This window comes from Gossypium hirsutum, chromosome D08, assembly GCF_007990345.1.
Source record: "Gossypium hirsutum isolate 1008001.06 chromosome D08, Gossypium_hirsutum_v2.1, whole genome shotgun sequence".
NCBI classification, from domain to species: Eukaryota; Viridiplantae; Streptophyta; class Magnoliopsida; order Malvales; family Malvaceae; genus Gossypium; species Gossypium hirsutum.
This window is the reverse complement of record NC_053444.1, coordinates 59,677,834-59,690,168: the sequence shown is the minus strand read 5'-3', so window position 1 is coordinate 59,690,168 and position 12,335 is coordinate 59,677,834. Positions and strand designations below refer to the sequence as shown.

Sequence of the window (12,335 nt, the reverse complement as noted above, 5' to 3'; positions counted from 1 at the left end):
GACACTAACCAGCTGTTTGACTGTTTTCTTCCCTGGAATATTGAGCTTAATTCTAGTTGTCACTGAGTCAGAAGTATACACTATATCAAGCCAGACAAGAGGGTTGATAAAACACAATATAGATTCTATGACTATACTAATCATTTTCCAACACTACTTTTTATGGTAACACCGCCCAAGATCTCCATTGTCCAAGTTGTTATTTATTTATTCACCGGGTCTGCAAGCAGATGATAATTCATAAATATCCATCATCTACTATTTCAATGTTCTCCTGTTACTGTCTCCTACTCAAAATAGGAAAACTGATCGACAAGTAATCAAAGCAGATCAGATAAGCGATTACAAATTTACGGAAAGGGGGCTCATCAAAGTATACGTTGGTATCTCAGGTTTGCTGGGTGAATCTTCAATGACTCTTGTAACCAAATCGTTGGTACTTTTTAAGCTTTGTTAGCCTCACTATCTATTTCTTTAATTCTCAGTAAAAATGTCAGGGTTTAGAACCTTTTTTAGATAAAAATTTTTAAACATTGACTTTAATTATTTTAAAATTTACAATTAATTGAATTTTATATAAAAATATATCTAAAATCTTTTTCATTGAAAGTTTTATAAATTATATTCAAAATTTTATCCATTATGATTTTTTTTTAAAAAAAAAATCGAAGTTGAAAAATTATGTTACTAGTGGAACGGAGTGGCTAGGAGAAGATGCTTGGTTTCTTGCGACAAGAAAACTCTATTTTTTTGTTTTTCTTCATAATGGTGAGTTGAGAATGTCATTACTAAACAGATAATCCAAAATTTGAATCTAACATTCGGGTATAAAATTTGATATCAACACAAAGGCTTGTTTGTTATTTACCATGGATAAAATTTGGCATGAATCTAACATAAACACATAAAAAAATTACCGGAACACAACAAATAAATCAGCCAGTTGATAGGATGAGTATAAAACATTGAACATTGACAGAAGCAGATTAGCCATGCCAGGTCTTTTCATCTGAAATAGTGGTTGCTGACACTTGAGTTTAAGCTTTTGATAATAAGTAACAAAAGCATGTGTCAGTGTTAGTATGAACTATGAAGTGGGGCTAAAGAGATTCTAGAAAGTCACTGAATATGTCTAGATTGTCTTAAGAATATGGGGTTAGGCTTTTATTATTTAAAATCCAGCGAGTTATTTCTTATAACTAACAGTAATATTATACATGGGGGGATATTTGGTGGCTTCCGGCAAATTAATTACAATACACCCACCAGAAAGAAGAACGAAGTAAAAAACTGTGACATCGGCCAAGAAGCGGACAATTTCCTTTGAATGTTAAAAAATGGCTATATAATGAAACGACGCATCTATGATTTTACTAGGATGGAGCAAAATGCACAATTCCTTGCTTCCTACTCCACCAGGATCATATCTGCAGATCATCCAATGAGATTTCACTTGGAGTCAACTGCTTCAGTTTCTGGAAACCATGAGCAATACCAAATTAGGTCAGCTGTTAAACAATTCTGCTGCTAATTAGAATATGACAAAATTATGGGTAGTTGAAAATCATTACCGTGATGAACTGTTGAGGATCATCAATACTGGTTGAGCCTAAAACAACTTCCCTGTTCAACTTTCCGGTGAGCTTGTGACAGACTCTTAGCTGTACATGAAAGGACATTTTTTGGAGATGGTATCAGAAATGTCTATCATCATAACCTCATGGTCTTGGAGATTGAGATCATAAATTTTTCATACCTCAGATCTTGTAGCTCCACCAGCTATAAACACAAAAATGCGTTTGCCCCTCTTTTTCAAATCACTCGATGTATGTCTTAGTACAGAATCACTGAGATGACATCGGAAAACAAACATTAAAATCAAATTCACAGACTAAGAGCATTAAGGATAAGAAAGCACAAGGGTCCTTGACAGTGGCATTGATGCATTAAAAGCAGTGAAATAAATAAATAAATAAATAAAATAAAATAAAACTCTTAAGGAGAATGATTCCAAAAGTAATTTGCTAGGTATTCATAATAAGGACCTTGAATACCCATCGTCTGAACCACGAGGCCGAGCCCATGTTGGCGTCCTCCTTGATCTCATGGAATGAGCAACTGGAGCCTCATGTATGGATGCAGCAGCTGGAGATGAGCCATGGAAACTTGGACTAGGATCATTCATACAAGGATAATCATCCTTCGATAGTTCTCCCAAGCTAAGTTTTTCGACAAGCTCCTGAAAATGGAAAAGAATTCACATGTAAGTAATCATTTTGCCATGAACTCCTAATATGTCAGATGCAAAGTTACAGCATTTCTTTTACTCTTATGAATAAGTTTTTGAAAGATGCAGGACTCTGTTATATAACAAGACAATTGCAATAATAATCTCTCATTGAACTTTACTTATTACCAACGAATTACAGCTTAAAGATTTGGAACAAATGAAACATGACAAACTTGTTTAGAAAAGAAATGGCATTAGATCTTTTGAAGGATTTTGACATAGTAAAACTAAACATATCAGAAAAGCATACTGCAGAAAGAAGTTTAGATCTTTCTCAAAAACAAAAACATACATAGGAAATGATATTTTTACCACCAACACCTCCAAAACATGAACTTCCCGAAGAACAACAAACAATATATCATTATATGATTAAAAAAAGTATTAACATTTAAGTTATTCTAAAGTGGAAATAAATAAAAAATAGAAGTTATGCAAGACTGCAGAAGATTATGCAGCAGCTAGTCACAAATGTAATAAAAAATGGTTCCAAAGAATGAACCTATGCCTAAACATACCTCTATTATAGGGTAAAAGCGTGATAATTGCCATGTTTCTTGCTCGCTACATCGGTCTTTCCTTGCTGCACGCTTCTTCTGGCAATTCATGAGCAAAGGAACAAGGAGAGAAGGAAAAGAACTTAATCAGTAAACAACAATACCAGATCAACCAGCAAAACCAGAGTTTCAACTAGTAAAACATTTACCTTGTGAATATCAAACTTCAAAGAAAAGGAACTGGCTGAACCTTTTTTGGACTCTGATAATGGTGCAAGCAAACTCATATTATTCACAGCATTTGCATCTTCGGTTGATAATTTTGCTAGCTGAAAAAAGTTAAAGCATCAGATTGGAGAAACATAATTGGCTGTCTGAAACTGCTTGAACTCAGATCTCTAAATGAAAAGGATAGAATTGTAAAGCCAGTAGGAGAAAGAAATGGAAAGGAAGGGTGGGGATGAAATAGAAAAAATGAAACGAGAAAAATTGCAACCTTCATCAAACTAAGACCCTTTTCACCCTCAAACTTCTCAGGGTAAATGGCTGCAAGAATCATCATCAACCGCAACTTATTTTCATGAGATACTGCCTGCAAAAAGAGATATTTCTAGTTTAGAAACTTGACAGAGTAGAATACCTCTTGGTTATGCTATAGTTAAATTTCTTACCTCATTTGTAGTAAGAAATTTAATTACATCTTTCATTCCAGCATCACCAAAAACAAGATCTTGCTCCAGTTGCCCAAGTTCTTTTAGCCCTTGCTCTGTGATGATTCTGTTGATTTTTCCAGCAATCTGCAATCATAAAACTGAATCTGTATGAAGTCACTATATCTTTGATAATTAAAAGCATTTTCTTTCAGTCATAAAAAATCATGAATCATACATCGGAAATTGGTTAGGAAACACATGAAGCTTGTACCATTAACATCTGTTTTATATGGCAAATATCGGCTGCTCTTAGACATGAATAGAAGGGATAACTTCTAATCATGCCATAAAAAGATAAAGCACCATCATGGTAGAACATGCAGACCTTGAACAGAACAAATGATCCCCATGAATAATCCAAATATTTAAAATGTTTGGCTCACAACCAAGGTTTCAATGAGTTTTGGACTATTAGACAGGAAAAATAGGATAATATATTAATAGCAAAAGTGGTACTAAAATGCTAAATATAATCCAAATATTCAACAAAAGAATACAAAAAATCTGATCATTCAAAGGAATAAAAGAAGCAGGCACCATACAGAAGGCTAAAACAGAAATAGAGAGTTTTTTCAACTAGAAAACAGGAGAGCAGATATCTGGGGCAAAAAATTCTATGCTTTTACATGGGCAAGAAACTGAACTGACCTCTACATGAAGGAGAGCTTCTCATTTGTTCACTGTATTGTGGCAATGCGTGAACCATTTTTTGCAAATCCCTTGTAGAAATTTCACCAACATCTCTGTAAAAATGTTGAATTTTAAGGTGAGAGTAGAGTCATGTAGCTAAAAGTTCCAAGAACATTCATCAAGGACTACATTTTATAGCATTATCACATTTAAAATTAACTCATTCTTTCAGCAGTTGCATTTAAGGTGGGGGCAGGGCTGATTTTATCTAAACACGACCTCAATCCTGAAATTTTTAATTGAAAAAACTGACCTGCCCTACCTTAAAACCCGATTTTCAAAAAAAAAAAAGGCTTAATGACAAATTTGCTACTAACGTTTACATGTTTTGTCAAAATGGCCTAATTGTGTTTTTTAGCTTTTTTTTGGCCATCAACCTTTATTCTTTTTTTCAAATTGCTTTTTCTAACAAATTTGATAAAAGTACCGTTAAAAAAGTTAACGGGATGATGTCGAATTTCATATGTGGAATAATTTTAATGAGATGTAATTTATTACTTAGAAAATCCAATAAAATAATTACATGTGGAAAATAATAAAATAAATAAATCATACATGAAATTAAAAAAATAACTCTTAGTTTAAAGAAAATAAACATAATTATCTAAAAAAAGGTTTCAAAATGAATGCACACATTCAGTATTTTCCGTTTGATTTATTAATTATCTTTTTGAAACCTCTCAGAAAACAAACTAATGCATTCATTTTGAAACCTTTTTTTAGATAATTCCACATGTAATTATCTTATTGGGTTACCTAAGTAATAAATTAGGTCTCATTAAAAATATTCCACATCATCCCTGTTAATTTTTTTAATGGTACTTTCATCAAATCTGTTAGAATAAGCACTTTGAAAAAAAAAAAACAAAGGTTGATGGCCAAAAAAGGCTAAAAAATACAATTAGGGTCATTTTGAAAAACATGTAAATGTTAGTGGCCAAATTTGTCATTAAGCCAAAAAAAAAACCCGCCTCTTTAGGGTTGGGCAAATCAGAACTGTTGGGTTCAGGGATTTTTGCCATCCCTAATTGTACAGCACTGATGAAACAATCAGAAGGTGCCAGGTGAGAAGACAGTGTATTCAGTAAAACTTTCAAGCATATCATGGATAAAGTAAAAACTGCATTTACACAAACCTTGAACCATGTTGATGTTGTGCAGCTTTATTCTTTGATACAAAATTGGTCATCTTCTCATGCAACCTTAAATTAGCCTAAGAATACACCAAAGGGTCAATCAGGATTCAACATGGAGTCCTATGTTGGTCAGGCTCAGGAGCATTGGACATGATATAGGTCATACATGGATGTATTCAATTTTTTTAACTTTTTCCTCCTACATGGTAGTCAAGACCCCATATCCATGTCCAATTTTACTTACATGCCTGACAAGTGTCCAATCTGGGCACTTGATGGAAATGAAATATTAGAGCAATATAGGTTGTATATACACAGTAGAAAGCACCATACATACATCTCCTATATGTGCGTGTCGAAGCTCAAGCCATATTGGATCATGCTCCTCCAAAAGAACCTCCTTTTTCTCAGGAGGGCCTCCTGTTTTGCTTGGAACCTAAATAGTACACTTGCTTGATATACAGAAACCAGAAAAAAGGTTCCTAGTTAAGTCAAGAACATACTGAATCTGACAACAGCACATACCTCATGTACATATTTATTCCCCTCCATGTTCAGTAGATCATGGCACATGGCATCATAAGTCCACTCATGTATGATAGGAGCAATCTAGATAAGGGAATTAACCATTTATCATAAGCAAATTGAACAATCATGCAATGCAAATGACATTAGCTTGCAACCAATATTAATATGCAAACCTGATCTATCGATCGATCAAGGACAAGCAACTCGCATGTTTCCTGCTGAGGAAAGTTGGGAATTGATTTACATTTTACAAGACAATTCCAGATTCCAGCTGCAAGCTTGGTAGGAATTAGATCACGGAAAGTAGTCATGGTCATTGGATCGAGAGACTTGGCAGCTCGGTAGCGCACAAAAGGAAACTCCTAAAATATTAACACGTCTGAGAAAATTTTCGCTCCATTTGAGAATCAAAATTCAAAGACCAGTGCATATACCCTTAATGAAGCAAATACTGTAGCAATGCGGTTAGCCATCACATTCAAACATGCATCAGCTTTGCGAGTATTTTCCTCATCACCAAAAAGGTCTTCAAGAGCCTTACCATTATCAGTGATGAAACCCTGTAGTGAGAAAATCGCAGTTCACTTGATAACAATTTTGATAGGCCATTCCTCATTTTGGGGGGGGGGGACTCATTAGATACTGATCAGATACACAAGCTTCATCATATATCATGATAAACTAGCTTAAATTTCAAGGTTAAAATCTTCCAAAACCCTCTTGATCCCAATTTAGGACATCTCAGTGGTTATATACAAGTATATACAAATAGTACTTATTCTTCACTGAAAGTTTTTCAGGCTTAAACCACAAAGGCTTTTATTAGGACTTAATTTGGGCCAAAATTTGCATCTCAAATTTTAGCCTGGATGTTTGAAGATGCAAGTTCCAAATAAATCAAAATGAACTGGTCCCTGTAAGAATATGAAAGGGCCACATAGGCTATTACAATTTTTTTTCAGGAGAAAAAGAAAGATGATGATCACTATTTTAATTCAATTTGCACAAGTGACCAGATTACCTGGCTGTCAATTGCAAAGTACTCCAAGTTCATCTGCATATGCCAACCAAGAAATGATCAGCACTAAACAACAACTCAACAATCAATGGGACTAGTTTGCACAATGCAGATTGTTTCAGGCCAACTGGCAATCTAAAGAAAAAAACCCTAACCTCACTCAATGCACCTATGCGAGGCAAGACAGTTGAATCCTTCTTGATGTGAGCAACCAATTCTCTTGAGATAGGCGAACTGAAGTAAACAAATGCCCTTTTCCACATACCAGATAAAAGAAAATATATATCAGAAGCTGTCATATGCTTGGAATTCCGAAGATTTAACCCCTCATGTAATGTATTATGTAAAAGATCTTTCACATACTTTCTGTATAAGGGAGTCCTTCCAGCCATGTCTGACAAGAACATAATAACACTGCACAAACACACAAGTGAAACAATAAAGGGTGAGGGGGGAAAAGCGCACCAGAGAAGTAGGATTATGTTGCACTATGACATATATACATCTCACAGAGACATTTCCTTTTATTAATTAGGATAACTAAATCTTGTACAACAGACATGCATGAATGCATGCATCCTTGCTAGGGAAAGCTATACTAGAAAATAGAATAAAATAAGGCTTCAGCAAGGTTAATTTCTGATGATGGAAGTATGATATGAGATCATCTAAGATATAGGTAGTCAAATCAAGAATGTAGACCTAAAATGGGAAAATGTTCAGTATGGAGTCTGCAACTGTTTGAAAATGGATTATTTTCTTTGCCCCGTAAATGTAAAATTATATGGTCAACAAAAGGGGGAATGGCCTAAAATGTGATACACACATAAAACCCAGTCCCAAAAGGAAAATACCTACCCAGCTAAAGACTTGATAATTGAAAACTCAGTAAAGGGAAGAGACATTACTTCTCTTTGGTTGGTTGAATGAAGTATATAGCATCCATTGATGGCAATGGCTGCCTGCGTCTGTATATGTCTTCTACCACTGCAAAACAAAACCAGAATCAATAAAATTAGAAGAAAAATTTGATCCTTGAAACTTTAAAATGATGACATTACTTATGTAGCTTATTATTTCATTGTCTGCCCTATTAGAGCAGTTGTTATGCAACAGTTAAAATAATACGAAGCTTGGCTTACATGAAACTCCTTCTGCTGTGATGTCACCCATCTTGCAAGAGTAAGACATTACCTTAACCGTGAGTTTGTCCATGATTAGCACCTGCTTAGAGGGGATCAAAAATCAAGATAAATAAGAACATTTCTAGCTACCAGTAACAATGATAACAGCACAAAGCCAGCCAATGAATAACCAAAACAAAAATGACAACAAGACCAGCATACCTTCCAAGTAGATTTAGAGTCCTTCACTTTTGCAGAACGAAGCATTTCGTGTAATAACCCTTTACATACATCAAGTACATATAGAAATTTAAATCAGATCAGCCACCCAAAATTAGTGAACAATATCATGCCTAAAGAATAAATGAAAAAAGGTAATAAAACACACACACACACACACAACCCAAATGCATTATAACCTTGGTTTTTTGCTTAATAGATAGAAAGGTACAAGACAACTAGATGAAGCCTGGGCAGAAAACTTGTGTGCATCATTAAAAGCACCTTGCCTAGGGGTAGGGACCTGCTCTCACTGTCCAGCTCCATGCTTTTAAGCCATAACATGCATGTGCAGGCCTGATTATAATAGTTGAAACATCCCTACAATTCTACAAAGTCCGCAGATCGTGATTGTTTTTAGCTCCTCTTTTTTACATATTTTCCTATTCCCATTACGAGTAATTTCACAACGGGGAGTTAAGGATAAACTCGATGCATTAAAAATCAACTATAGCTCATGGAAAAAGTCCCGTTTTCATGAGCAATTTCAGTCTATATTCTAGTTCTCAGCAAAATGCAAATAATGCAGCATATAGCACAGTCATAGCACTGATTTTATGTTTTTGAATTAGCATTGTTGAACAAAAAGATCACTTACATTCTTTGTTCAAATTTCATACATCGAAACCAATAAATTAAAATATATATAGTTACGCTGATAAGTTATGAAATAATATATTTTCTTCGTGGCTTTTCCTTAAGACTGCGTAAAAACACAAATTTATTGTATATTCAACTTAACTGACAAATTCATTACTAACGATTAAAATTCAGTAGAAATTACATGATCAGGTTCGTACTACTACTAACGATTGTGAAACCAGATAGATCATAAGCAGAATGATTAGAGAATCTTAAAATTAAGTTTAACAAAGATTGAATAAATAGAGAATATAAGACTTCACTTTCACGGCTGATTTGCTTGAAATTCTTGTAGTGGTGGTCACCAGCGCCGGAAGAAGAGTCGGAATCCGAATACGACATCGTTTAGAGAACCCTCTGATCAACCGATCGAGTGAAAAACAGGACCGAATAGATGGAGATCCTGGAGTAATCAAAACACAAGAGAAAAGGGAAAATGGGAGGAGAAGGAAACGGAGATTGTAATTTTTTTTTTTTGAAATTAAAAAATTATTATTTACACAACTATAATTTATGAGAAAAGGAAAAACTAGAAGGGACGGGTGAAAGAGAAATCATTTTTATTGAATTTTCTTCATTTTACTGTTATTTTTTATTTTTTTCAATGACGTGTTGACGGCTGAAAAATGTCGAAATTATATAATTTCACATTTCCATCTGAAAGTGGACGTGCATGGACTTATATTTAGAATAAAGCAACATTTGGTTATTGAATTTAGGATTTCTTTTATGTTTCTAAATTTTGATTTGAAATATTATGACGTGGTTATTTAAAATTACATAACGTATTAAATTTATTAAAAAATAAAAATAATATTTAAAAACTATCAAGAAATTTTAAAAGAGAATTTTAAACTGGCACAATTTCATGATCTAAAGTCGTTATACTTTAAAGAATTCAAGTTGAGGTAGATAAAAAAACTTGAGAGACTAAAATGAAAAAGTTAACAAATTAAGGGAGCAAATAATATTAGTTTATCCCTAATATTTATGACCTTGCTCTCGTGTTCATTCATGAAAATGTATCCGGAAATTTCTTCATTTCTTGCGTGTTTGAATATTCTCCTGTTCAGGGGGAATGTTGTGGAAGGCGCCCCCCCTCTTTTTTTTTCATTTTAGCTTTTTAAATTAATGAAAATAAAATTATATTTTAAGCCCCAAAAAATAATAAAATTTTGATTTAATCCTTTAAAAATTACATTTTACTAGCATAAAAATTATAATTTAATTTTGGTCCCCTTAAAAAAAATTTCTAGCTTCTCCCTTGCTCCTATTTGAAAAAGAACGGTTATTTAAATTTCATATAAAATATTATCTATTAGAATTTTTAATTTAGTTTTCAAAATAAATTATTGTAAATTTTATATTAATAATATTTTTATCATTAATAAAATAATAACGTCACATTTGGTACCTATACTTTTAATAAAATGTTCAATGTAGTACATAAACTACCAATATGTGTTTTATTATTGTACCGATATTAACACTATTAGTCAATTACTAAACCAACAAATGAAAATTCGACATGTAAATTTTTTTTCCAAATCATCAAAGTCCACATGGATAATATAACATAAACAAAAATTTAAACACTAAACTTATATAAACAAAAATGTCATCTTCTCCGTTTAAGTAATGGTCAATCTTCTCTAAAATTTTTTTTCATTTGAAATGATATTTTTAATTGATTTTTAAATAATATTTTTTTATTATCCATGAAAATACCTAATAATCACTTCTTTTTTATTTGCCACATGTTAAGTTATTAATTATTTAATAAGTTTAATTTAATTTTTTGTTTTATTTAGTTTTTCTTATATTGATAAATTATTCGTGTGACCTGATGAATTGGCAAAACAAATTATGTGTCAAATTTTCATTGGTTGATTTAGTAATTCACTAATGGTGTTAACATCATGTACCATAATAAAATACATTAATAGTTCAAGTACCACATTGAACGTTTTCAAAGTATAAGTACTACCTTAAAGTTTTAATGGAAGTACATATACCAAATGTGACATTATCTCTTTTATAAATATAATAATTTAATTCAAAATTTTATATTGTTTTATCGAGAAATTAGTATCACTTAATTCAATAAAATTATAGAATAAAAAAAATAGATTCAACTAATCGCTTCATTTTATTTTTTTAAGAGATAATATATTATTTGGTACTTAAGTTTGGTTTTAGTGTTTAATTACGTACTTAAGTTTAGCTTCAGGGTTCACTTTAATATCTATTTTTTTTAAAAATTTGATACTTCAGTTTTTTTATCCCATTTAAGTATCCGAGTTTAGCTTCAATATTCGATTTAGTATCTAAACTTTATTTTTTCCCAATTAAACACTTGTGTTATTTTTGTTAGAATATACATGTCAAACATTCATTAAATTATTTGATTGGTGTATTAAATTAAATATTAAAATTAAATACATGTACAAAATATACCAAATTAAATAATTAAACCAACCTATTCTTGAATAATATAAAGGTTGAAACGAAAAATATATCTATTTCACATTGCTGTCTAGAAGTTGGGAAAAGTAAATCGCACTCGTATAACCTTTCTGCTCCCTTGTGGAAAAATATATCTATTTCACATTCACGAAAATGTCGATGATTTGTATTCGAGAGTCTATTAATTTCTTGCATTTTATACGATATTCTCCGGTTGAAGACAACAAGGTTATTAAATTTTAGGGTAAACTATTTGGGTGGTCACTCAATTTTTGGTAGATTTTATTTGGTCACTCAATTTCAAAAAATTTTAATTTTATTATTAATATTTCCAGAATTTAAAATTTTAGTTTTACATAATTAAATACTTAACGGAAAGCTGACGTGAACAATTTTTATTGGTTTAATAACAAATTTAATCCTTTAATATTTACACATTTTTATTAATTTGACCTTAAATTTAAAAATTTAACAAATTTAACTGTTAATATTTATAAAAATTTTTATTTTGTTTTAATTTTAAAAAATTTAATAAATTTAACCGTGAACAATTACAAAATTTAATTATCAATTTAAATCTAATTCCAAAATTTTAGAAAAGGAAAAATATTTAATATTCATTTTTGTATAAAAAATTATAGGAATAAATAAAATAAATGAATTACCCAATTCAACTCATAAAACTGAAAAGTTAATTAGTTAAACTCTCTATTAAGGTTGATCGAGTTTGAGCATGATTTTTTTTTTGACATAACTAATAGAGTAAGTAGACGGTGACATTTGACATTTATTTTAACAAATATTTTTAAAAAATAAAATTAGAAATATATATTTTAAAAATTCTAAAAAATATTTTTTTAGAATAAACTTAGACAAATGGATGTCCTAATTCAAGTGAACTTGGACACCCGTTTGTTTGGATTCATTCTAGACGTGATTTTTAAATAATTAT

The 12,335-nt window shown here is 31.6% G+C and overlaps 1 protein-coding gene across 1 annotated transcript; it reads right to left on the bottom strand.

Annotated features, from left to right (window-relative positions):
- Positions 1-1,137: 1,137 nt before the first annotated feature.
- LOC107931301 (SNARE-interacting protein KEULE) lies at positions 1,138-9,468 on the bottom strand. The gene is given in 21 exon segments (XM_041098613.1): positions 1,138-1,475; positions 1,572-1,661; positions 1,757-1,847; positions 2,046-2,239; positions 2,809-2,886; positions 2,997-3,116; positions 3,284-3,379; positions 3,459-3,604; positions 4,167-4,243; positions 5,327-5,403; positions 5,664-5,762; positions 5,852-5,935; positions 6,028-6,216; positions 6,289-6,414; positions 6,876-6,908; positions 7,028-7,124; positions 7,236-7,286; positions 7,781-7,859; positions 8,015-8,096; positions 8,219-8,277; positions 9,181-9,468. Coding segments are annotated over 21 exon segments (2,001 nt in total). The 5' UTR covers positions 9,260-9,468; the 3' UTR covers positions 1,138-1,421.
- Positions 9,469-12,335: the final 2,867 nt, after the last annotated feature.